The sequence below is a fragment of the Balaenoptera borealis genome (genome assembly GCF_965194805.1).
Source record: "Balaenoptera borealis genome assembly, chromosome: 4".
NCBI lineage: Eukaryota > Metazoa > Chordata > Mammalia > Artiodactyla > Balaenopteridae > Balaenoptera > Balaenoptera borealis.
The window spans coordinates 123,448,064-123,475,518 of NC_138861.1; the positions used below are offsets into that span (position 1 = coordinate 123,448,064).

A 27,455-nucleotide genomic window follows, 5' to 3' on the forward strand; every position below is an offset into this window, starting at 1 on the left:
CTGGCCCATGTGGGAACCTTCATTTTTGAGAGGATAGGAGGTCTGTTCCATCTGCAAATTCTTCCAGATGGCCTGACCCCACATGGCTTCCATGCCTGATTTGTGAAGGTAGTTTTTAGGCAACAGCAACAAGTATATGTGGTTTCGGAACTTACTCTTACTTTGACAGAATGCCTTGATCAGATAAAGAACTAATCATGGACAATTTTCTGAGTCACTGGCCAGAGTGCAATGAAATAGTGAAGTTCCTTTCCTTATTGCTTCTTTCTGATAATAATTTTAAGGGATGATTATATTTTTACAACATTTTATTCATAATTTATCCACATGTGAAGACAATTAGCTGAATGGAAGTATTTTTTCCTTTACAGAGCAATTAATTTTTCTTTTCAGAAAGGTTATTAGGAGATACTTTTTGTAGGCTGCCTATAACAATGTCAAAGAGTTTAGGAAAAAATTATATACACACATACATACACATTTGTATTATTCTGAGTTTCAGCTAAGATATATTGTAAATGGCTTAGAAACTTTTGATTTAAAAAATAAGTTATAACCATACTCTAACTCATAGTTGCCTGGATGTTTGAAGTGTCTTCATTATTGTTGTTGTCATAGAAAGTTTCTATAATGAATTATCCTCATTCTAAACCTAGTGATATGCCATGTATAGATTTTATATTCTTGTCTACAGCTGGATTATTAATTTGGAAGTTATAAATTGAATTTCCAAATATTCAAACAGGCTTCCTTCCCCTTAGGGTGGGTTTGGCTACTTTCATCTGTGTATGCCAGGATCTATGATGGCAGTCTCAAGTTTCAACCCAGGAGTCAAGGGTCATGTGGAGATTATCATGGGATGGCCTAATCTATTATTATTTATTTTTTTAAATACATTTATTTATTTATTTATTGGCTGCATTGGCCCTTCGTTGCTGCACATGGGCTTTCTCTAGTTGTGGCGAGCGGGGGCTACTCTTCGTTGCGGTGCGCGGGTTTCTCATTGTGATGGCTTCTCTTTGTTGTGGAGCATGGTCTCTAGGCACGTGGGCTTCAGTAGTTGTGGCATGCAGGCTCAGTAGTTGTGGCGCATGGGCTTAGTTGCTCCGCGGTATGTGGGATCGTCCCGGATCAGGGATCGAACCCATGTCCCCTGCATTGGCAGGCGGATTCTTAACCACTGCGCCACCAGGGAAGTCCCTAGATGACCTAATCTATAATTCAAATATCATGTACATTTCACCTTAATACTTTGTAATAAAGAAAGTAAGGTTATTGTGCATTTTGGAATTTTTACTCTTTGAAATGGTTTCTCAAATTCATTTCAAGGTGATCAATGTGTTTAGATCTTGTTATATTCTCTCCTGACTATACAGTTCTTTGTATATTTCTATATGAATGCATATCACCCTTTCATAGTACTTTTTTTTTAACCTCCAGAAGAGCCTTATTTTGAGTAGAGATTAACACTATATGAATTGAAAAAATGAACAGTTGTGAATAATTCAGTAAACTGAGAATATGTTATCCAACATGGAACTCCTAGAATGTTTTTGATACAAATAAGTACCTCATGGGGGTGATTGATACTTAGGCAGATATGGCTGACTACATTTTTCCATATACTGAATATTCTGGGGTATGAGAATGATCCCTTGCCTCTGTTCAATGGCAGTTGTCAAGTACATATTCACCTATTATTTATCCAGTAATTTCAAGGCTGTATAGCTGACATATTTAAAAATAGAATTGATATTTTGCTTTTTCTTTCTACAGTACTAATTTGATTATTTTCCCTAGGCCTGCCACAATGAAAAGTAATTATGTCTGTTGACCCTAAAGTGACCTTGAGGAAATGAGGTGCTTATACCAACTTAGGTAACAGATGATAAGTGTCTTTGTTATAGCTGACCAAAATTCAAGTTCTATAGTGTAATTTCTACTTGAATCTAACATTTTGAAGTTGAATATGAAATTTGGTAAAAATATATCCAGTGGAATATATATGAACATGTATTCATATATATATGTGTGTATAACAAATCTTCAGATATTACCAAATAATAGCAAAAGATACCACAAAATTTGCCATGTTTTCTAAGTGATAGTATTCGGTTATCATTTAGTAAAATCGTATCTGCAGCCAATATTGCAGATAAGATAATATTTGATAACAGTCATTATTAAAATAAGACATTCTGAGAAAGGTGGACTTCAGTATTATTTTCTTAGAAAATATGTTGTAGTTCTTGAGTTCGCTTTCACTACGTATCTAGTCAAAGTTTGTATTTCTTTCATGATGCAGCTATGTCATTTTCCATTGGAAAAAGAACTGCTTTTAGTCACAATCAAAAAACATTTTCTGTTTTTTGTGGCCACTTTCTCAGTTGGGAGAAGATGGAAGACCAAATAAACTGGTAAATAGTAATCTACATCTATGATATTTATTAGAGATTATTTTCAGTTGCTGGCAGTTATAGATATCTATTTTTATATTTTAATTTTAAAAATTCTTGAAAATTAATGTAAAATTGGAAATCAAAGAACTGAATTATGGAAAATGGTATTTTGTCTCATAATAAAATATTTCTACCTTTAAAATTATGAAACCAAACTCCAAGCAAATATAAAAGTAAGGCTGAAAAAGAAATCTCCAGTCTACTTTGAGTAGACATTATGATAATTCTTGCTAATTTTCAACTAAATACATTAGAATTTGTTTAGGTTGCAAAGGGAAAAATACTTTTCTGCTTCTGTATTTCATTTGATGGCTCATATGTCACTTTATTTATGGAGTGCTCACCACTCAGCTCATTTTAGTACGTTTTATTTTGTGGTTGACCTAAAACGTTGAACTGAAATATGATTTTTTTCAAAAACACAAAAGTTTTTTTTTTTTCCCAGTAGATATGTACAATACAAATGGCTTTCTTTCCATTGAAAGTCATTTTTGGAACTTTTTGCAGTGTGGTCCAGTTTAAACTGTATTGCTTTTTGGTGTTAAAGATGTATATTACTTAATTTTGAGAAATTTTGCCTCATTAATTCTTTATGAATTTGAAACCCTTTAGAGTTTGATATGACATAGTGGATTTTGCTGTGAGTCTAACAGTAAAAAAAAAAAAAAGGTCCCTTCCACCTACCTCATCCATGTCTCTGTGTGGATTAAGTTCCCTCAACAATACTCCTAGGGGCTTATCATGATGATAGGATTTTGTGCCTGCTTTAGTCGTGTTTCCCATATGCAGGTGCCAATTGTTCAGTGAGTATATACGTAACAGCAGGCATGCCAGTCAGGATTCAGCCAGGATTAACCAGGAGGGCTCTATACTCCGGTGTGGCACACAGCCATCTTTTGTTTTTCCCATGCCAGAAGCCCCTCATTTTCCCCGTTTTTAGAAAATCCAGACTAGTGTGAACACTATGGCCTTGTATGGTTCTTTGGGAAGTAAACAGTCTTTTATTTATCATGAGTCATAAATTGCAATTCATTTTCTGTGCATCTGTAGAACCTCTAACAAATAAACAATTTTAGAATTGAAATTTAAGCAAATGTAATACCTCTTAAATATCCATAGCACCTATCCTATGTGGATAACAAAGGTAATATTTTTATTATTGCAAAACCAATATATTTACGAACCCTCAATCTCTCTCTCTCTCTCTTTCGAGAGTGTGTGTGTGTTGATGTGTGTATGCATGCAAGTGAATTTACTGTGTGATTCATACTAGTTTCTTCGAGAGTATAAACTCGTAGGGCTCCAAGTAGCTTAAAATAGAGCTGGAATTAGCTTAAAAATTCAAAATCCCAATGTCTTATTTTATATGAGGAAACCGAGATGCAGAGAAATCAAATACGTTGGCCAAAATCATGTAAGTCATTAAGGGCAGATGTGGACCTAGACTTAAGGTCTCCTGACCCCTAGAACAGTGATCTTTCTATTGCTTAGAGGTCATCTTAAAGAGCAGTCAAAGCCTAGCAATGAGAAGAATATTTAAATGTTGATCTTGAGCGAGGTACAGCTTTACAAAGGCCTCTTATCTGCTTATGAAGGAGACTCAGGTCAGCTTGACAGTGAGGACAGGCCATGTTTCTAACACCAAGTGATGTGCCAATTTTCATTTGCAAGGTTATTATGCAAAAGCTAATTTCTTGATATTTACTAATCAAAGGCTTCATGAGAACTTGCTATACTAGTGCTCCCGATCTAGGGCTGTTTTTCAGCTGGGATGTGTAAAAGGGGGGCTACTTTGCTGGAGTCACGACTCTGGTGTCCGCCGGGTCCAGGTATATATTTTATGATACTTTAAGGCCTTTTTTTTTTTTTTTTTTAAATTTGTGTCTCCTTTTTCTTTTCTTTCCTTTTTTTTTAAAAAAATTTTATTTATTTATTTGTTTTTATGGCTGTGTTGGGTCTTCGTTTCTGTGTGAGGGCTTTCTCTAGTTGCGGCAAGTGGGGGCCACTCTTCATCGCGGTGCGCGGGCCTCTCACTGTCGCAGCCTCTCTTGTTGCGGAGCACAGGCTCCAGACGCGCAGGCTGAGTAGTCGTGGCTCACGGGCCCAGTCGCTCTGCGGCATGTGGGATCCTCCCAGACCAGGGCTCGAACCCGTGTCCCCTGCATTGGCAGGCAGATTCTCAACCACTGCGCCACCAGGGAAGCCCAAGGCCTTTTAAAATTAGAACTTTAAAACAAACTGAAAAGGTAGCCAAAGTCAAAGCATTATTAGGAAACTGTATATGGATTTGTCGAACCATTAACACATATCCATCTTATAAAGGTGCTTGGTTTTACTGAACAGTCTGTGTAGCTTCAATTTTTAATCTCTTCCTACCTTGATTCATGTTGTCCTCCCCCCCAACACACACACACACACACACACACACACACACACACACACTTAGGCCTCTTACAGTTTTTGTAAGCTGACTCTAGGGGCTACTGGACCCACTCTGTGAGTGCTTAAAGTTCCGTTGTTGTGGTACTCTTATTAAGAAAGGTTCTTGGTTACTAGTGGGGGTATTCTTTATTCATCCATGTATTATTAATACTTCACTCAACACACATTTATTGAATGCTTCTTAATGGCTGGACATTGTGTGGTGCAAAATACAAAATATAGAATACTAATTCCTTGAGGCCCAGGAATATGTCTCCCTCATTTAATAGATGATTATTCTATTACATGATAACTGACATGATGGAAATGTGCATAGTCTAGTACAAGAGCACAGAAAAGGCCAGACAAGAACGCCTGCAAGTTCTGATGACTGAGCTGAGCTTTAAAGGATAAGTAGGCGTGATCCAGGCACAGGTGCAACAGAAGCATTTCTGACAGAAGTTAGAGCATGACTCATGTCATGGGGAAGTGAAAACAGGCCGGCACACCCTGGAAAGAAGGGCATATTGGGGCTGAGGTTGGAGTCTGGGATAGGACAGGGGCTCTGACGTGTGCGAGGTGTGTAAGCTTGGACAAATAATTTAACTTCTCTGTGTCTCGGTTTCCTCATCTGTAAAAACTGAGATAATTACAGAACCTGCCTAATAGAGTTTCCGTGAGAATTACGTGAGTTAATATATGTAAAGTGCATAGAATAAGCCTTGGCAATAGTGAGCATCATGTAGGTTTTCTGTTGCTAGATTATAAAATGAAAAGCAAGTAGAGCATATGATACATGAGGCAGAAGTAAAGCTATTGTGCCTCATGGTAATGAGCTTGGACTGTATGTTGTGTAGCTAAAGAGGAGACTTTAAAAGGCTTTAAGCAGTGGGGTGACATGACCAGATTTATTTTTTCCATCACTGTGGAGACTGCAGAGAATGGGAAAGTGTAGAGACAGAATTTATTTAAGGAGCTATAAAACTTGGGAGATGTGATCTGGGAATAAACTAAGATGTAGTGGTGGTAGCTGTGGAGAGGAAGGGACAGATAAAGGTAAATGAGTCTGATTAAGCCACTGAGTGGACTTCGTGTTGAGGTGAAGTGGGGGAAGAGTAAGAGTCAAAAATGACTCCTAGGTGTCCAGTTCTGGTGATGTGGTGGCTGTTGGTACTAGCAACTGACAGAGCTTATAGCAGAGGAGCAGGGTCAGAGGGAAAGGGGCTGGGTTCCGATTTCCACCTGTAGGGCTCATGGTGCCTGTGGAACATGCAGAGGGAAAAGTCCAACAAACATTTGATGTGTGATACTTGGGGGAAAGATCAGGACAGGTATAATTATTATTATTTTTTTAATTAATTAATTAATTAATTAATTTTTGGCTGTGTTGGGTCTTCGTTTCTGTGCGAGGGCTTTCTCTAGTTGCGGCGAGCGGGGGCCACTCTTCATCGCGGTGCGCGGGCCTCTCACTATCGCGGCCTCTCTTGTTGCGGAGCACAGACTCCAGATGCACAGGCTCAGTAGTTGTGGCTCACAGGCCCAGTTGCTCCACGGCATGTGGGATCTTCCCAGACCAGGGCTCGGACCCGTGTCCCCTGCATTGGCAGGTGGATTCTCAACCACTGCACCACCACGGAAGCCCAGGACAGGTATAATTTTAAGAACCATCAATGTGGTGAGGTTGAAATCATGAGAAGTAATGAAATCACTCATAGATGAAGGACAGTCTTGGAGCGATACCTGTAGTTACAAGAAAGGCTAAGAAAGAAATTGTTAGGATAGAGACAACAAAAGGAGATAGAAGAGCTCCTAGGAGAGCTGGGAAAGAGAAATGCTCATCTTTGCCTCCAGGTATGATTTCCCCACATATGAATGCCAGGCTTAGATTCTAACAAGTATTCCTCTGAGGCTGCACTTTGCATATGCTAACCCAAACCATGAGTCTAAAGTTGCCTGGTTTTTCACCCAGGCTGCATGGCCACAGTGAAAATAAGTTAACTGGTCACATGTTTCTCCCTGGTTAGGTGGACCAAGCTTGTTCTCCTGTCCATTGGTCACACAGTCATTGTGTCTTTGGGGCCATCGAGTAATGCTAGTTGAGTTTCTAAGCATACTGTTATGAGTCTGTACAGTTGGGACATTAAGTATATCATTTGGGCAGTTATTCCTAAATTAAAGAGATCATTAAAGATCACAAGTTAAAGAGATGATTTGGGCAACTATTCCCAAAGAAACCCAAAATAAATCATCTCTCTCTGTGATATTTTATTTTTTTCTTAAGTTTTCTCCAGAGTGTCGGAAAGATCTGAACTTTATAGCCACGTCTTTGCAACAAAACAAATCTGCTAATAATTGCCTATGACTAGCTGATAAAAATTCTTTAAGCTTTTCCTGCCTTCATTGTGAATTTCTCCTACACAATGAAAGAATTGTAAAGATACACAAAATTGAGGCAATTAGTTATGTATATACTGGATGTGTTGCATGTAAGTGGTGATGGAAATTATTATAAGAATATTTACTTTGTTATTTTAAAATAATTTGCAAACTAGAGGTCCCTGGAAGTCCTTTAAACTTGTGTTACCCTTGTTTGCTTCTACCAGTTGCTGTATTGTGAATGTCATACAAATAGGCATCCCCTAAAAACTTCGGAAAATTTTAACTTGATAACATATGATGAAAAGCAAATAAAAATATACTATTTTAGTAATGGATTAGAAAAGTGCCTCGAGAAGCACCTGCATGTATTTCCCAGATTTCAGATTAGAGTTTGATATCAAATGAGGATCAAGAGAATGATCAGGGCTTCCCTGGTGGCGCAGTGGTTGAGAATCTGCCTGCTAATGCAGGGGACAGGGGTCCGAGCCCTGGTCTGGGAAGATCCCACATGCCGCTGAGCAACTGGGCCCGTGAGCCACAATTACTGAGCCTGCGCATCTGGAGCCTGTGCTCTGCAACAAGAGAGGCCGCGATAGTGAGAGGCCCGCGCACCGCGATGAAGAGTGGCCCCCACTTGCCGCAACTAGAGAAAGCCCTCGCACAGAGACGAAGACCCAACACAGCCATAAATAAATAAATAAATAAATAAAATTAAAAAAAAAAAAAGAGAATGATCAGAAATGACTCATATGATTGTATATTTGTTACCAAGAGAATAACGACATGGCTAAGAGTCCCCAAATGTAGGCAATTTTATGATAAATAAATAACAAAGTACCACTCTAGATTTAGGGAAACACTGAAAAGATATAAAATCAAGTAAGTGATGTCAGATTCAACAGATTAAGAAAGTTGGAAATGAAGATCAAAGTCCTAGAAGGAACAGGCGATGTGAACAGATCGCAGGGGATACTGTAGAACAAGGAGGGAGGGAGGACGCTGGGCATGTAATCAGCAAGGTCAGGGAGAAATGAAGAAAAGAACATTTATGCCCTAATTAGCCAGCAATTTGTTATAAAACAGCCTTGCCACCTGGAGAGCCAAATTGTAGAATTTATTGGCACAAGCCATCAAATGACCCAAATTAGAGCAGGCTGTCATCCAGGTCTCCAGCACGGGCTACGGTGGATGATTAGCAAGAGCTACACGCCTCAGGAAGACTGGGAGAGGAGAAGGTGTACTTAGTAAGAGAAGGGATAACACAATCAAGGAAGATCCACATACGTTCGTGAGACTTCCCTATTGCAGTCAGTCTTTTAAAAGTCAGATAATGCATCTGGCCTTTGACACAACTATATGATATCTCAAACTGAGTATTTTGCTACCGAATGAAACTAAATAGGACAAGAAAGAACTGCTCATCTCTTTATTGCATCATCGTTTACGCTAAACTTTTCCATTAAAGGGTAATGTTTCTCTTTAACCTTGGGGACTGCATGTGGCTCATTGTTCTTTCTCATACTGAATATCCAGTGTGTTCGTATAACTCATCACTTCTACCTTTACCACAGCCCCTATTCATTCCTCCTTCTCTGGCCTCCCTCAAGGATGCATGACTATTCTACCTGTAGCGCTACTGCCAGAGTTCTCTCTTCTGTTTGACTCTGGTAACCGCCTCCTCCCTTTCATCTTGTTTTCTAGGTGCAGGGCCTTTACAGCTTTACACTGTGCTGTAAATTGGTATTATCTCCCTCTGTATTGACACTTGACCGGAATAATCTAACCCATCTTATCCCAAGCCCAGTTGGGTGTTCTGGTCAATATTCTGGCTTCGTATGACCCTCTTGTGTTGAGGGTCAGCCCACACGTCAGTCTTTACACCACTTGTCTATTTTGTTCTTCATCCTGGGTGGACACCGCAGAGGATTGGCACATAAATTCTCCTCTCCATGCCCTTCTGCTCAGAGAGACATTTGATATTCTCCAAATTAAAATGTACTATTATTCATTTCTCTTGTCGTGGAATACTTTCCCTTCTGCTAGACAAAGCTGATCGGTTTTCCTTTGTCCTCTACTGAGCTCTATTCCTAGAATGCAAACATTGTCACTTTGTCATTTTAAAAGTCTCAGCATCACTAGAGTTCATGAAATTGTGAGTTCTAATTAGAAGTGTAGTGCTGATTCTCTAAACACATGAGTACTTGGCATCTTTTACTCTGGGACTAATCAGTACAAATGGCATTGCCACTGTTTGAATTTTTTCATCTGATTCCAACTAAACTTAGTGACTCTGAGTTTGAATTCCAACAAAAATGCAGTTACTTGAATTGCTTGGTTTTGGTATATCAGGAAAGCACTGCATTTGTCTGAAAGACAGAATATTTATTTGCCCTGTGAGTCTATCACTACAATTTCAAAATCAACCAATTAAACACTCTTTATTTTCTTCTGCAGCAACCATTCCTACTCAGTCAGACTGTACTACATTTCCTTGAATAGAGATCCAGTGCCCTCATTCCCTTGTGTAACTTTCCCGACTTTACTCGCTGCTGCCAATGAATGCACTGAGTCTTTTGAAAACACTTAGATGCTAATTAATTTATGGCATATGTCATTAACCTTCCATTCTGCCTTGGTCTTTTCTGTATAAGACAATAAGCCCTTGGGACATTTGAAATGCTTATATTTACTTGCTTAGTAAACCCGTGGTACCTATCATAACATCCAGTTTTGATGACAGTAATGATGATGGATAAAGGACACTATCACACCCCAGAGAAGTGATGAGCCAAGAATGTCTAGTTAGATTTATTTAGAAAGAAATAATAGACTGGAGAAAACCCTAAGAATAAGGTTGAGTTCACTTTAAATTGAGATGACAACCATCCCATAGTCCTAAAATAATGACTGCTTCTCATGTATATTGTACATGTCTTAATTGCCTCACATTTATTTAAAAACGAAGCCTAAATGAAATAGGAGCTGACAGAAGCTTAGGCCTGATGTCTTTTCACTCAGATTAGAGGCAGGGACTGACAGATACAACAGCATGGTTTCCAGCGTCAGTCAGCTGACAGGGTGGTAGGCTCGATAATAAACAGCATTTACAGTTCACTGCAATGAAGGCCATGCTACGTATTTTTAAAGAGTGCTATAGAAATGCATAGTACAGTTCACTACTCAGACCGAGGGATCAGGCAGGACTTTGTGGACATCTCCGCATATTTCATATCTTGTACCTTACCTGGACTGTAGCCTACCTTGGCTGCCAGAAAACTTCCTCCCAAACTTAAATCCACCTTCTCCTTAACCAGGCTTCCTCTTTCCTTGATCCACTAACATATTTACTCTTCCCTACTCACTACCCGCACCCCTGGTAGGATTTTTGTTGCCATAATAGCTTTATAATCTGGTCTAGGCTTAGATAGCGGTACCCCTTACCCCTCCCCTCTTTTTAATAAAATCAGCACTGTACAGCCAAAGAGATCAGACAGAAAGACAAGTACCCTGAGGAGGCATTTACCAACTAACCCCCAACTTTTACCAACACTTTTACCATTGTCCTATTGATATAAGTAGGAGGGGGCTCTGGCTTCATGATAACCTAAGGGTTACTTAGTATGGGAAAGAAGGCCAATAAGACACAGCTTCTGTAACAGTCTTTATGTGCTCGAACCAGATCCTCTGTCTAGGGCATCTCTAGCAGGCAGGAATGAATCAGAGATTCAGTTGTATGGAGTCATATAACAAGCAAACTCAAGCAACATAGACAGTTGAATTTCTCGGGGAGAACTGTGTGGGTTTTTAAAAAATATTTATTTATTTTTTGGCTGCATCAGGTCTTGGTTGTGGCACCCGGGGTCTTCATCGCAGTGCACATGCTTCTCTCTAGCTGTGGCGTGCGGGCTCAGTAGTTGCAGCACATGGGCTTAGTTGCCCTGCGGCATGTGGGATCTTAGTTCTCTGATCAGGGATCAAACCAGCGTCCCCTGAATTGCAAGACGGATTCTTAACCACTGGACCACCAGGGAAGTACCGGAAAACTGTGTTATGAATGCTGCAGAGTTCAAGTGCCAGTCTATCCAGGTGTTCAAGTGTCAGTCTTCTTGCTAGACTGGCCTTTGTGATGTTCAAATAAAGTAAGCATGAGGTATTCTCAAAATTAGAAGATTATTTTCTTAGAGGTATTGGGGGGGATGGGGTGTGAGATCACCTCAGAGAGTTGTATAGGGAGGTTGTTTAGGCAATGACAATGCCTTATTCAACACTCAACCAAAATGTAAGTGTAAGAAATTACCATGATGACTTTGATTGTTCTTTCTTTTTTCTTAAAAAAACAGTTACTTCAAGAAAATTTTTTTTTGCTGTCCTTCCTTTCTAGCTCCCAAAGTACGTGTTTAGATTGTTTATTGGGTGCTGTAATTAAAAATATTAGAGTGTCCCTATTCAAACTCTATTATACAATTTATGACAATTGAAATGTACTGTTCGTAGACCTGCCTATTTTCTCCACTGTGTCAATTCTTGGAGTTTTGCACAATACCTGGCAGTTTATTTTTTAAATAATGAGTAAATTAACTCATTATTGATTGAGCATGTACAACTTAGATCTCTACTAAATAATAGTGAAGAATACTAGAATAGATATATCTGGGCAATATGGCCAGGGCAACCTAGTATACCTGGATCATCTGTGTAACTCAGGTGAAACTAGGACTCAGCCTGAATTATTTAAATAATTCCCCGAGTCTTCTGCAAAAGACTATAACGCAGAGGTAGAACAAAGCAAGGAGAATGGCATTCTTTCCTACAGCCAGCTTTTCAAACACTCCACTTCCTTGTTTCCATGGCATTGGAATCTCCTGGGTACATTGCCAGGAGATCCTCCCTTAGGAATTGAAAAAAAGAAAGAAAAGAAGAGAAGATACAGAAACCCATTGCGGTGTTTTCTGAAAACAGCTTGGCTCTCCTGCTGGTCATCGACGGCTGCCAGGCTGTAGAAACACCTCATCTGATGGAGCCCAGGCCGCCTCTACTCAGCATGCTGGAAACTTGTGATTAATTTTGTTTGACAGCAGCAAAAAGTGTGCCCTACCTTGGATGTCAGCTGATTATTTCCAGTATGGTTGCTGCTGAAAATTCCATTAATGATTTGTAATATCTATTCAACTTGAAGAGAGGAGAAAAGTGCTTTTCTGAAAAAAGAAGAGTAAATTGGACGAAGTCTTATGGAAAATCTTAATCTACAGAGTGAACATGTGATGGCAGAGGAGTTGAGGAATAGATCAGCAATTTCAAAATTTTTTTATACAAAGGATTTGGTCTGTTTTGATAGTCTATCACCTAAGAATGTGTTGTGAAGAATTAAAATGTTTGATTGATGCGCTTTCCTTTTCTTCCCAGTGTTCAACTATGACAAATTTAAATGTTCAATTTGATGTGTATTTATTAAGTGCCTACTATTAAGTGTTCAAGGCCCTTAGTAAATATTTATTGAGTTGAATTGAGTATACTATTATAAATGCTTATGCCTAAGACCTAGTGCGACCCTTTGGAGAGCCTACCATCTAAGATGGTGATTCTCAACTGTGGTGCCATGAATCCCAGAAATTTAAAACAATTCTGATGCCTGGGTCTCACTCCCCAGAAACTGTGCTTTAATTAGTCTTAGGTGAGGCATGTGGCCTCAGTTTCTGTCATATGTCTCCTCATATGCATAATGTGCCACTGGATTTGAGAAAGAACAACTGGTCTAAAGGAAGTGAAAAGATAGATGGCCAAGTCCAAGTAGATATTCAAAGGACAGTGTTTATAATGATTTGTCTATTTGATAAGTATGAGAATTTGGAAGGAGGGGAAATTACATTCTATTGAGGCCATCAGGAAACATTTCATGAAGGAGGTAATATTTCAATGGACTTTAAATGTGTAAAATTTTGACTGGCAGAGTTGGGTGTCCAGGAAGAGAGTCAAAGTCAAGGATGAGAAAGAATGGGGCCAGCTCTGTGAACACTGAGTAGCTAATGCATATTTTGAGAAAAGTAGTGTGGGGTTGATTGCTATTATGAAAAGTACCATGGATTTGTAATTTTTGGCTAGCTAGTAAGAGCCCAAATACATTTATGAAATGGTGGGATATTTCAACAACTTTTTTTTCTCATGCTCTAAACATTACTCCTAAAACCACAAGGTTGAAAGTGCCTTATGTATGATACAGTAGGTATAGATTTAAAAATGTACTTTAGACAACAGTGTAAATTAACTATAGTTCAATTAAAAATGGTTGTAAAAATGCACCTTGCTATTCAAAGTGTGTGGTCCTCAGATCAGCAGCATTCATATTATCTGTAGTTTGTTAGAAATATAGGATCTTGGGCCCCACCCCAGACCTAAGAATCAAAATCTACATTTTAGAAAGATTTTTGTATATACACTAAAGTCTGAGAAATACTACTTTTGTATCTAAATTACTATTACAACTATACAGCTATAATCAACTGAGGACAGTAGAGAAGTAAGCACATGTTTCAATAAATTAAATTATACTTGACTGTGAATGAAAACAATATATAATATTGATAGGCAATAATTGTGTCTTTTTATCAGATTTTAAAAATATCTATTACACCTTATTTTCCCATATGATAATTTCCTTAAGCATGATTAATACATTTAAATTGATGTGACTTTCAGAGGTATTCCTCTTCAGTTCCAATCCTCATGTCCTGAATGAGGATCTTTTCACTTTAGACCTTGATAATATTGCGTTTGCTTTTCAAATGGATGTCCTCAAAATCACCTCTGAAACCCCGTTGTAATCCACTATACTGTGCCACTGCCATCCTACTGCATGTGGGTTTGGTGGCATATGGCAGATGGGAAAGAAAGACAGGGGCCTGTGAAACTTCATCCATGGAAACCTGGATGCCAGAATAGACCTGATGTACATAGGGAGAGGGTCTAGCATAGATGCTTAAGCATTATTTACCTCTTTAATCTGAAGTTAACACATAACTATAAATAGTGATTCAGAGAGGTTTTGCTAAATGGCAGAATATTTTATGAATGGCTATTTTCCAACAGTGCCTCTGATTCAAGAAAAGGCTGTATATTCACAAATAATTATTAAGACATTCCTTTTCTCAGAATAGCACTGGATTTGGAGATCTGGTTAAATATCCTTAGGTTGATATTTGGCAACAAGAGCTATTATGCTTTAGATATAGAAATCATCTGCTTTTCTCAAACTTCAGTGTGCAAAAGAATATCTGAGGATGTTGTTCAAAAAAGATATCCCAAACCCTACTGAGATTCTGATTCAGTAACTTGGAAATGGCTCAGGAATCTGCACTGAAACAAATATTCCAGGAGATTCTTTTATTGGTTCTAAGAATACTACATTTTGAAAAAACATTGCTGTAGGCATTATATTCTTAGGAATTGATAAGTTTCTTCCTGTATCACTATTAGCTAAAACCTAATTGTCAGGCTATTACCTAAGCTTAGTAAACTGTAGATTAATCCATTTAATCATGCAAGCTTTCTGAAGGAGATGATATTAGAAAATGATTTTTTTATTCACTGTAGAATTTCATATTCTAAGCACTGAAATGTACAATCCAGTATAGTTGATTATTGATCATGTTGCATTTTTGTAGGAAATAGTTCAGTACATTTTTTGTGAGAAATTTATAATTAGTATCTGACTTTACTGGGCTAGAAATTTTTTGTTGTTGTTTTGTTTTGTTTTTTTCCATACCTACTTACCATTGTAGATGGAAAGGAGGGAAGGAGAAAAAAGAAAAAAAGAAAATAAGAAAATAGGAACGGATGTTCCTATCCGTTGTGAGGTGATTCAGTGGGCTGAGAAATATTAGATAACAGTTGTCCTGTTGAAAATCTGCTGCATGGGTCAATGTCAGGTTTTATCTTAGAAAGTGGGGAGTTTGTATCATTTCTCCTCCTTAATTTATCAGTGAATTTTTACAACTGTGACTAGTCAATGACTTTATTGCATTCCCATGTAAAATGGAGCTAAGAGCTTTTGTAATACAGAAGAAGATACAAGAGATAAAATACTCAGGTTGACAAATTTGAAATACCTTTTTGACAGTAAGGGAGAAAAATGCACTTGATTTACGTTACTTTTATCTCTTTTTTTATGTTGAAAATGTAATTTTAATAGATAATTCTTCATCTTACATAGGAGCACAATAAAATACACCACATTCTGAAGAAACTCCAGAAGTTACGAGAATAAGAGTGGGGAAAATTCAGATGGGCTACAATATCCATTACCTTAAACTGCAAGAGACAAAGTTTCCAACCCACAGGTTAACATTTACATACTTATGACTGACTGCATTTATGTCTTAAAAACAGCAAGAATCAGGAATTAGATATGGAAGGGTAGGAAAGAACAGTTTTGTGGGGGAGGAACTCTGTCAATGCAGAAAAAAGAGCTGATTATCAAACTAAAGAATAAAAGGAGCTCCGTAGCTAATATTAGAGGGATGACAGTAAGAATCATTAACTGAGGATATGATGCCTTCTAAGGGAGAAGCCTTTCTGATGACACTTATGCAAGCTGGCTGCTTGAGATTTGCTCAGCAGGTCTGTAAGAAAGACTCATAAATGCCTCAGCAAACCCCAGGTGATTATCAGATTGGTGTTTCCTAATAATACACACCAGTGGTCACACATGAAGTTTTGAGACAAGAAATAAGAGCAAGGTCATAACGCAAATGCCAGACACAAATGTGGCACATGTGAAAGTCCCACACAAAGCCAGTCACAAGTGTGGCTGTGTAGTGACTCTCCTCTACAGTAATCTTCAAACATTGTGGCAAGACACCCATGATCATCTGACTAATCAGACAACACAAACACATTTATTTCAAATTTCTAGGAGGTAAAAAATGTCACATACTGATGCTTTAGGCCTGCTCAGGACCAGCTTATAAATACCCCATTCAGTGATATATCTTAACACAAATTTGCATCAGTGAAAAGAAACTGGCAAAATCTATCTCTCACCATTCAATTTGTCAGACAGTGAAGACCAAAATAGAATGTTCCATCAGTTTTAATTTTTAAATACGATTGTCACATTGGGAAAAATGAAATAAACACAGTAAAATAAACTGTACAGAGGCAAAGTAGAATAACAAAAAATATTTTACTAAGATATAAGATTTACAGAAGTTTCCAGACAAGCCATAGAAAGTGGTCACAAGCTTTTAATTGAAGGGAGGATTCTACACTTGACAGCAAAATCACAATGTTATTAGTGAGGGCTGTGATGTTTGTGTAATGTTCCCATTTTGGTTCAAACAATCAAACTTGTCCATCTACAGTGTCTAAATAAAGTTAGACTTGGCTAGAGAGTATATTCTAAAGAACTGGTTAGCTGCTTTTAACCAATGCAATTAGATCACCATAAAAAGGGGGAAAGGAGCCCATAAAATCAAAATAAAGCTACCTTCCCCTCCACCACTAAAAAAAATAATAATAAAGAAAAACACCCACACCCCTGCAGCTAACCCTGACAACTACCTTCATTCATAGTGCTTTATACTTAAACCATGATGGGGGAAATGAATAAAAGCAGAGAAGGGCTACTGCTTTTAAACATTTTGCAACAATCCAGATGATATTTCTAGCCTCTGCTCATGCTTTACAACAGTGAATCAGGACAAGACATAGATTTGCCAATGTGCATTTAATCACCAAAGGACTGAAGATGTCTGGGCTTTTATTCTGTAATGTTTCTAAGACTGTGTCCATTAAATGCAAACAAAAAAGGAAGAAGTCTTGGCAGAACAGGAGAAGTGACGTGCACTTGATGATCGGATAGATTTAAATAGTATTCATGGCATATAGCCTAACCCATGCTCTAGCTGTTTCTATGGCTTGGGCTTCGCTGGTCTTCCACTGCTCCGCTACATCATCTGCTAACGGATCACCTGGACTGGGAGCACTTAACAAAGCCTGGGTCGATAGCAGAACTGTGCAGATCTGCAGCGCTGGGGACCACTTATCTTTCAAAATATCTAAACATATTCTTCCCAACTTGTCTACATTAGGATGACAAATTTTGGTCATGAAACATACTTTAGGGGCTGCCATTGGGTATTCTTCTGGAAGGAATAGTTCAAGTTTAAAAGTCCCTCCCTCAGGGCTTCCCTGGTGGTGCAGTGGTTGAGAGTCTGCCTGCCAATGCAGGGGACACGGGTTCGAGCCCTGGTCTGGGAAGATCCCACATGCCGCGGAGCAACTAGGCCCGTGAGCCACAGCTACTGAGCCTGCGCGTCTGGAGCCTGCGCTCCACAACAAGAGAGGCCGTGATAGTGAGAGGCCCGCGCACCGCGATGAAGAGTGGCCCCCGCTCGCCGCAACTAGAGAAAGCCCTCGCACAGAAACGAAGACCCAACACAGCCATAAATAAATAAATAAATAAATAAAATAAACCCAAAAGTTAAAAAAAAAAAAAAAAGAGTCTGCAGAACTGAACGTCCTTGCCCTTATACTGAGGTTTAAAAAAAAAAAAAAAAGTCCCTCCCTCAAAGGGGCAATACCTGAGGGCCAGCAATGACCACGTGAAAATAATGGGCGTTGCTCACACCTGGTTCTGCTTTAATGCCGGGAACTGGTTCTGCCAGCACACACTGGGTTTCCTTGATAATCCCGTGGGGCAGCCCGGCCATCTTGTCGGATCCTGAGTTCGGCCTCTGGTCTGGTCTCCGGCCCACTTTATCTCTTGTTCCTAATTTTATTCTGCATCAAACAACAACAACAAGTGTCTGTAACATTTTAGACTTTGTTATATTCAAAGCCAATTTATCTTCAATCAGCCATGCAGGGTTTTGTCAAGGGAGGATGTCAAATCTCATTCTCTGAATGTCTTTAAAAATAAAATATATTTCAGGAATACTCACAAACTCTTGGATTAGCAAACTCAAACAAATATAGAACATAATATTTAAAGCTGATGAATGTGAAGGGTCTCTCATATATTGCTGGTGCTTTCTTGAAAACAAAAAAAGTCGTAGTAAAAAAAAAGTTGTATTAAAAGTCATAGAATCTTAATGCTCCTTCAGCTAGTAATTCCCTCTCTAGGATTGTCTAAGAAAATAATCAGAAACTTGAACAACCATTTCTGTAAATGGATGATCATTGCGCCATTCTTTATCAATAGCAAAGTAAGCTTGACTGTTGAACCATAGAAGCAAGGGTAAACATATTTTGGTGTATCCATATGAGAGAAAAATGCAGCCATTTAAATAAATAATTTTCAAGAATATTTAATAGGAAGATTCTCATCGTATAATCAAGCTTCGCTCATATAATGTTAAGAGAAAAAAAGCAGGATATAATAAAGTTAATTCTGAAAACGATAGAAACATACATGTAAAAAATTGAATGGAAACACATCAAAATGTAATAACGGCCATAGCTAGAGTATTGAATTGTAGGTGATTTTAATTTTTTCTTGATAATTTTCTGCATAATTCAAAATCTTTTCAATGAGCTTATGTGACTTTTATAATTAGGAAACAATTTTAAAGAAATATAACAAAAAAATCTGAGATGGTGTTAAGGGTGGTTCTGTTTAAGAACAGGCATATGGGAGAAATGAACCTTTAATGTCCCTTCAATTCTAAGGACCATCTGCCCAGTCCTATTAACCAGTAACCACTGAAAGAAGTTAGATCCAATTAGTAAAGGTAGAAAGAAACAGTGCCTTTGTGAGTTCTATCTGTATCCCTGTGCATATCTCCCGCCTTAAACTAATGGAGCTATTTATTGAGTTCAAGCTGTCCCCAAGGAGGGCTGCTTTCTACTTTGCTTCTATGCAAGTGTTGTTCACTTTTTACAACTGGCTACTGAATCAAAGCCAGCAGCTGGCCATCCATGCTATTACAGAGAACAATAGTCCAAGCCCAAGTTTCTCAAGAGGGGCCCTGCTCCCGTATATTGAATATGCCTGCATAAAAAGCAGACACCACCAAGGACTGGTCTATCTGATTCTGCTCATGCAATAAATACAGAAAATATGAAGACAGAAGACGTGAGGGCCACATCTTATTGAGTGACCTTGGGAAACTCAATTGAACTCCAGTTTACTTATCTTTAAAATTGGAATCATATTGGCTTTATCTATCTCCTGTAAAGCAGGTAAGAAAGAAGTTTGTAAATTACAGTTAGTTGTTAGATGGTTATGTTCATATTTTTCTCATGATTTCTTTTCCTTTTCAAGTACATAATGTTGCTAAAGAGACAGTAAAATAGCATCAGTCCTCCTGCCTTGCCCAGGACTTCATGCAGCTTTGTAATGTGATCTCAAAATGCAGTGCAACTGGATGGCCTGATGCAATTTATTATCACCACTTAAAGTGAACCCATATGCCAGTGGCATATTGAGCTGACAAGCTGTGATGTCACTGGCACGAGCAGCACTTCCAGAAGGCAGAGTTGCTGAGGATTTTTTATGACATTATTCTCTCAGCATATTGGACGCTGCTGGTCAGTAGTGGCAGTGGTGTCTGGGGAAATAAGGTCAAGTGAAGCACTGCGTTACTAATGATTTAGCAGTTACAGCCTGTCCGAGGCATAGGCTGGACCCAGATGAATTATGATTTTTTTTTTTTCTAAAGTGAAGCTTAAACCTCACAGAGTTATCAGCACTGATTTCTTTTGTCTTTCAAAAGTTTATTAATTTTGTGGTAGATAGGCATTTTCCTCTGTCTTGTCAGAATAGAAAAATACCCAGGTGTGAGCCTCTCCTGCTACGGTTTCTTTAGCTGTTTTATTACCAAATTTATAGAGCAGTATTCCTACCTTTTTGAGAAAGGAGAAATACTATTGATGTTTGTTACAGAACAGTGTACTGTTCTGATTCTCCTTCTACCTTATTGATTAAACCTTCCCTGATGCTCTCCGTGAGATCATTCTATGATTTTTTTTTCTAAAGCCTGGTATGCAAAGAGCTGAACAGGCGCAATATTTTTTGAGATCCTTAAAAGCCAAGCTACGTTGTCCTTTAGGCGGTGGAGTTTTGATCAAGAGAGGAAATGATGGCCATATTTGTATTGTAGAAAAGTCACTCTGGCAGCTATGTAGTCAGGGAGACATGTAAGGATGCTATTATCATCCAGGGGATAGATGGGGATTTCTTCAGTGGGCGCATTGGTAGTCAGGGATGGGAAGAAGAATTCAAGAAATATTAAGGAGGTGAGCTCAACAGGTATAGACGGGGTGTAAAGCTAACTGCTGGGTTTCTAGATTGGGTGTCTAGGGTGACACGTCAAGAGGTAGCTACCAATGTTCTCTGTCTAGTTACAACCTAGTAGAGAAAAGAAATGTAAAAACATGTAAGTGCAATTATTGAACAATTCCCATGTGCCAGGCATTATACAAAACATTCTATGTGCCTCGTCTTCTTGATTCTTCTCATCAGTACTATGATATACTATTGTTATTGCCATTTTAAAGATGAAGAGACTGAGGCTAAGAAAAACTGGGCAATACACTCAAGGTCTATTGACTGGTAAGTAGTGGACCAAAATTTGGAGCCTCCTAGGTAGGCTGATTGTCAAACCTCTGCTGCACAGTACCTAGCAATGTTTACCCATAAGTATTCTAAACAAAGTTCAAAAAGGAACACTGAAGCACTTAGAAGAACCAACTGCCAGAGGGTATTTTAGGGTTAGCCATTCATGTAAAAATAATGCAAAATAGTAAGCTGCTTTCCTGTCAAACTCATAGTTTAATATACAAGTAAAATTGCTAATTCCCAAATTAGAGAATCTTAGAGGAGAGTTTCAAAGATGGAAAGTCGCAGAATATTTCATATAACCCATTTATTTTCTAAAAATGAGAAATTAAAACCTAGAGAAGGCTCATTTCCTCCTAAAATTCTCATAGTAAAACAGGTGGAACCTACACAAGAACTAAAGCAAAAAATATTCAAACCTAATCAAAGATGATAACAGAAAGCAATTTTAACCATTCATTTAAGAGAGGAGAGCCAGTTGCCACCCTGACATTCTTAATGTCTTGCTTCTGGCAGATGCAGTTCTAGCTAATCTGGCTGTGGTCCTTTGTGACCTCAGAGAATGATGAACTTGACACATGGTTAGCTAGGCTTTAAGATGATCTCTAGAGCAAAACAGTCGCTATTGCTCTCCTGAGGAAGAGATTTGTGTGTGGTTTATTAAGGTAGAATTGGTTTTATTGTTAGAGCAGTCTGTCATTTCACAGTCAACCCCTAATGGCTATATTTTCCATTGTTATTCTTTATCACTAGAAGACTTTAAAAATCAATATAAAGTATAAAAGCCCTGGGAAGACTTTTAAATTGTTTGATGGAAATACAGTTTTGCTTACTAAGTGCACATTTTGGAAGGCCTCCTTCCCATATCATTTCGAGAAAATATACCCAATATAATGGATATAGACTCTACTATCTATAAACCTTAGGTTCTAATCATATTGAAAGGTCACTTTCTAAATTGAGCCGTGACCAATTTATTTTTTTATTTATTTTTATTATTTTATTTTTAATTTTTTAAAAATGGAAGAATATTTGATTTACAATGTTACAGGTGTACAGCAAAGTGATTCAGTTTTATATATATATATATATATATATATATATTTGTCTTTCTCTGTCTGACTTAATACACATAGTATGATAATCTCTCGGTCCATCCATGTTACTTCAAATGGCATTAGTTCATTCCTTTTTATGGCTAAGTAATGTTCCATTGTATATATATATTACCATATCTTTTTTATCCATTTATGTGTTGGTGGACATTTAGGTTGCTTCCATGTCTTGGCGATTGTGAATAGCGCTGATATGAACATTGGGGTGCGTGTATCTTTTCGAATTGGAGTTTTCATCTCTTCTGGATATATGGCTCAGAAGTGGTATTGCTAGATCATATGATAACTCTATTTTTAGTTTTTTAAGGAAGCTCCAAGCCATGACCAATTTTTAGGTGATTACAGTTGTGAGTGACTAAGCTACACAGGAAAACCAATTTCATGACTTTATACTCTCAAACAGATTAAAATGTTCAAGCCTGGAATTAGCATACGTATATGAAAGGCCATTAGAAACCCTTCAAATGGAAGGCAAGAAATGCTGCTACTTGGAAAAAAATCCATTACATCTGTAGCTGGCTTCACCTGCTTACTAGTTTTCCTGTTTGTGCCCTGTCACCTCTTGGTTAGTGGGCAAGTAACCCACTGATTTTGTATTCTTTTTTACACCTTTGTATTGGGAATCCATCTCCCTAGGACAGAAGGACAAAGGGAGATGTGGGAGAGAGTGAGACCAGGGACGCTGTGGACAGAAAACAGCAGGGATGGGGAGGGAGAGGATGGCAGAGAAAAAAGACACAGTGGTAACCTCTGCATTGATCCACTATCAACACATTGACAGTATAAACAAAACTGTATGGGAAAATTTAAATCTATAAAATACACGAACAAACTATTTTCAAACACTTCAAAGGTATTACTTACAAAATATATATTATTCTTATCAGAATCTAGAAATCTATTATTTTGTGTATTTTAAAGAAGTTGAATTTCTTTTTAAAAATACTATAATATGGAATTTTCACCAACTCAGACTGTCTTTTCGTTTAATTAGGCCTGTTAATAAGATTTGTACTGTGTATATCTAGTACCACTTACCACTTTAGATTTTTAAGCTCAGCGTAAACTGGTATCAGCGGGAAACTCCTATGATTGCTTTTAAGTTTAAAGGAGTATATTTCTAAATAGTCGTTAGTTCCTTTAAAGAACATGATTCCACTCCAGGATAACAGTCTTTGATGCCCTGCTACAATGACTGGACATTTTTTTACAAATTAATAAAGCTGGCTTCCATTTAATTGAGTTAATCACTAATTCAACTATCTCGATCCTAGCAGCATGACATTAAGGACCATTTAGTAATAAAGTAATAAGAAGCTGAATATTTAATAGAAAGAAAGATCTATTTTTAATGTAAAAATTTTATTCTCATTGACAATTGTTGGGGAAATTTTTGCTGTCATGGCAACTATTCTTAGCAGAATCTTGCCTTGTTCTTCTGCTTTACAGTCAAGGTGTTTTGATGGTTGAATAGATTATTTAAATCACTTGTGGAGAACACGTAATAGCTGTTGGTTTAGACTTCAGATGGTTTTACATGATAAATGATAAGTGCTTTTAATGATGATAAAAAATTATTTATTAATAACAAGCAAAACTGGCCGCTCATCTGTCAAGTCTCAGATTAGATGCTATTTCTTTAAGGAAATCTTTTCTACTTAAGTAAACTCAATCATTACATTCTATGCTTTTCCATCTTACTCCCTGTAAAATAACTGGATCCTACTTGTATTCCCAGCACTTAGTACAGTGGCTGCACCTTCTAAGTACTTGATAAATATTTGCTGAATAAATAATACATGAAAATCTGTAACGTACAAAAATTTTACATTTTGTACTAACTTGGTTTTGGATTTGCATGATCTACATTTTGCATTTAAATATGCAGCAAATGTGTACAATAATTCAGCTTCATTTGGTACAAGAATGCGTTACTTCTTATTTCTGCAGGATTACATTTATATTCAGGTTTTTTAATGGCTATACATTTTATTAATTTATTTAATAATTAATTTTATACTATTATTAATGATGAAATGCCATGATTATTAAAACTTAATGAACATGTTTAGTTTTAGTGCACAATTTACCCTTTCATTTTATCCATTGGACTGTTTACAAAACCAATTCAGCTTCAGTATTTGAAACATAATGAGTGGATTCCTCTGTTGTGGATAATTGCTTCAGTTGAGAATATTATACAAGAGAGGAGAGAAAACGTGGTTTAAATACTCTAACTCAATATACTTTGCATCTTATGACTATTACAAGACAGAATGCCTTGGTAATTTATTCCTAGCTCTCTCTTTAAGTTTTATATATTTAGAGTTCATTGTTATGTTTCTTAAAATATCATATAAATTCTGCTATAAATTTTGAGCCATCTTTGTGAAAGCGGTCCTGCTTAAAACTACAAAAATCTGTCTGAGTCTCAAAGATGGAAACATGTCTGGGCAGCTTGGGCACAAGCAGTGTGAGTTACTCTCTGATACATGCCCTCAGCTCCATTGGACAGGACAGTGCATTTCTCTATAATTTCCTAGTTAGTTCTGCAGTTAGATTACACAAGTGACTTGCATCTTGTCCTCAACTCCATCTTCTTTCAGAAGCACAAATCAGTTCCATCACTGATGGGTATAAGGAGTGGGAAAAGGGGATTACAATGTATTCCTCCCACCATGTAATCTATAAGGCCCTCTGAGCCAAACAAAATCATGTGGGCATTGAATTTCAAAACCATAACATATATGTATTGATTTATAGTGACAGTGTTGCTTAGGAAATAAGAAATCTCAGTCTCATTAAAGAAACTAGCCAATAGCAAGTATGTAAAATATTTATACATCTGGTATAAATAAGCAATTCATTCAGGTTACTTTTTTCTGAAAACGTATCTCTAATGGATATTACTGAGCCATAAAAAGAAACGAAATTGAGTTATTTGTAGCCAGGTGCATGGATCTAGAGACTGTTATACAGAGTGAAGTAAGTCAGAAAGAGAAAAACAAATACCATATACTAACACATATATATGGAATTAAAACAAACAAACAAGCAAACAAACAAAAAAACAATGGTACTGAAGAACCTAGGGGCAGGATAGGAATAAAGATGCAGACATAGAGAATGGACTTGAGGACACGGGGAGTGGGAAGGGTAAGCTGGGGTGAAGTGAGAGAGTGGCATGGACATATATACACTACCAAATATAAAATTGCTAGTGGGAAGCAGCCACATAGCACAGGGAGATCAGCTCGGTGCTTTATGAACACCTAGAGGGGTGGGATAGGGAGGGTGGGAGGGAGATGCAAGAGGGAGGAGATATGGGGATATATGTATATGTATAGCTGATTCACTTTGTTATACAGCAGAAACTAACACACCATTGTAAAGCAATTATACTCAATAAAGATGTTAAAAAAAAGATATTTAGATTTTATGCTAAATTTAGGTGATACAAGAGTTATGGTTGATGGTCACTGTAACATACAAGCCTGAAATTTCATGTCTTAGCACAAAAGAAGCTTAGTTTTTGTTCACATAAAGTCTAGTGTGATGATGGTGTCTTGTGGGTTGAGGTTCTTATATATTCTGCACACCATTGTCAGGGACTTGAGTTCATACAGGTCTGTTTAGAGACTCAGGTTGATAAAAACTCTGCTTCTTGTAACATTGGGCTTTTGAGGTGTCTCTCGGGGTTGACCAACTGAGGAAATGAAATGTGGAGAATTGTGGACTTTTATCTGAAAGGGGTGTGTATTTCTTCTACTTGGGTTCCATAATCTGTCTTACAGTCTAACCAAATGCAAAACGAGTGGGAAGACAGGTTAACAGTGGGTGGCCATTTTCCAAAAACAACACTTCTCTGTGAAAGGACAGCATGAATTTTTGGTGAATAGCTTGCTTCCTCTGCTATGGTAAGAGAGTGACTATGATTGCTGTATTCAAGCAACAACTGAAAACTGTCTTTGGAGAAATGGTATTAAAAATAAGGCTATTATAATAAAATAATGAAAACTAAATAAATAATGAAACTAAATAATGAAAAACTAAACATTATCAATCCATAATTGAATATATTTAGGACTGTTGTTTTAGAACTAGAGGATTGTTGTGTCATCAAGTAGAATCCCGTGTAGATGATTATGGAGATATTCTTAGATTTCGGAAGTTCAAAATAGTTATTTCCTTTTTTCCCTCAGGTGATTATTTTTAAGTAATGGGATAAAAAGCCCTCTTTCTGTAGTTGCTTACATAAAATTGCTAAGCAAGATGCTAGTTTTATTTAGAAGATATATACAACACATCCTTTTGTATTATAATGATTATGACATATAATCATTCTGTGCTGCTAAAATAAAGTTCTGTGATTAAGAATAACTGTGTCTTTATAGTACTTTACAAAGTATTTCTAAGTCCTTATGCCACTTGAGCCCATCAATGAGCCTTTGAGAAAGATAGAGAAGATATTATTAGCCCCCTTTTGGACAAGAAGTATAGACTAAGCAATTATACTCCAATAAAGATGTTAAAAAAAAAAGAAATATAGACTCACAGTGTTTAAATAGCCAGCTTAAAATACTTTGGATTGTAAGGATTAGATGAGTAAGAAGTGTAATCTTGTAATGCTGTTTTCATTACGTACGTAACTGAATCTATCTGGACACTGGAAAGGACCATTAGTTTGAATTTTGCAGTTTGTACAATCTATAAAAATGACCACTGATGCAGGTGATGTGAGAATCACAAGGTGACTGAAATAACAGATCAGCATTGTTGGTTTATTCATTTTGCTGGTGTAGGCATATCTTGTGTATTAGCTTTTAAATATTCATAGAGTAGAATTCCAGGAGTGGACAGATCTTAAGGCTTTCTTTTAATTCACAAGGGCCATCGAAGCTGTAGCTCCAGTGTATTTCTAAATGAACCCATAACTCTTCTACATTTTTCAAAAATGGTTTTATTTAGTATAAATAACTTTTAAACTTTTTATTCACTGATACATTATTGAGTTTTTATTGCCTAAAATTGTTTAGTACAGATATAAAAGACAAAGTTGCTTTTCTCAAGAAGATCACAGTCTCACGAGGGTACAGAGTAAGCAGAGACTTCTCCATCTGATAAAGTTGGAAGAAGAATATTCAGGGAGGCTTATAAGCCCTTGGAGTAGAGGCTTACCTCAGTGTTGGGTGGGATGGAGTGGTTACTGTAGAAGGTGTTCCAGAGGAGGTGATGTTTGAATTGATTCTGGAAGGATGAGTGCGAGCTCAAAACAGACATGTGGTACTTCTTTTTTTTAAAATAAATTTATTTATTTTATTTATTTATTTTTGGCCGCGTTGGGTCTTCGTTGCTGCATGCGGGCTTTCTCTAGTTGCCGCGAGCAGGGACCATTCTTAATTGCGGTGCGGAGGCTTGCAGTGGCTTCTCTTGTTGCGGAGCATGGGCTCTAGGTGCGTGGGCTTCAGTAGTTGCAGCATGAGGGCTCAGTAGTTGTGGCTCGCGGGCTCTAGAGCGCAGGCTCAG

General features: G+C 37.6%; 2 protein-coding genes and 1 long non-coding RNA gene across 10 annotated transcripts in view; 1 reads left to right on the plus strand and 2 right to left on the minus strand.

Moving 5' to 3' along the window:
* The window catches only part of ANK2 (ankyrin 2), a 688,006-nt gene that overhangs the window by 352,130 nt on the left and 308,421 nt on the right, over positions 1-27,455 (plus strand). The gene's annotated exons all lie outside the window — the stretch shown is intronic.
* Positions 2,992-13,064, minus strand: LOC309627628. The gene is made up of 2 exons (XR_014243870.1): positions 8,005-13,064; positions 2,992-7,690 (listed from the first exon to the last, which is right to left on the minus strand). It is a non-coding gene; the product is annotated as an uncharacterized lncRNA (long non-coding RNA).
* On the minus strand, positions 15,412-18,018 carry LOC309627608 (ubiquitin-conjugating enzyme E2 N-like). Its single transcript, XM_082389754.1, has 2 exons — positions 17,837-18,018; positions 15,412-17,444 (listed from the first exon to the last, which is right to left on the minus strand). Exons 1-2 carry the CDS (start codon positions 17,963-17,965, stop codon positions 17,118-17,120), a joined length of 456 nt encoding a protein of 151 aa, XP_082245880.1. The 5' UTR covers positions 17,966-18,018; the 3' UTR covers positions 15,412-17,117.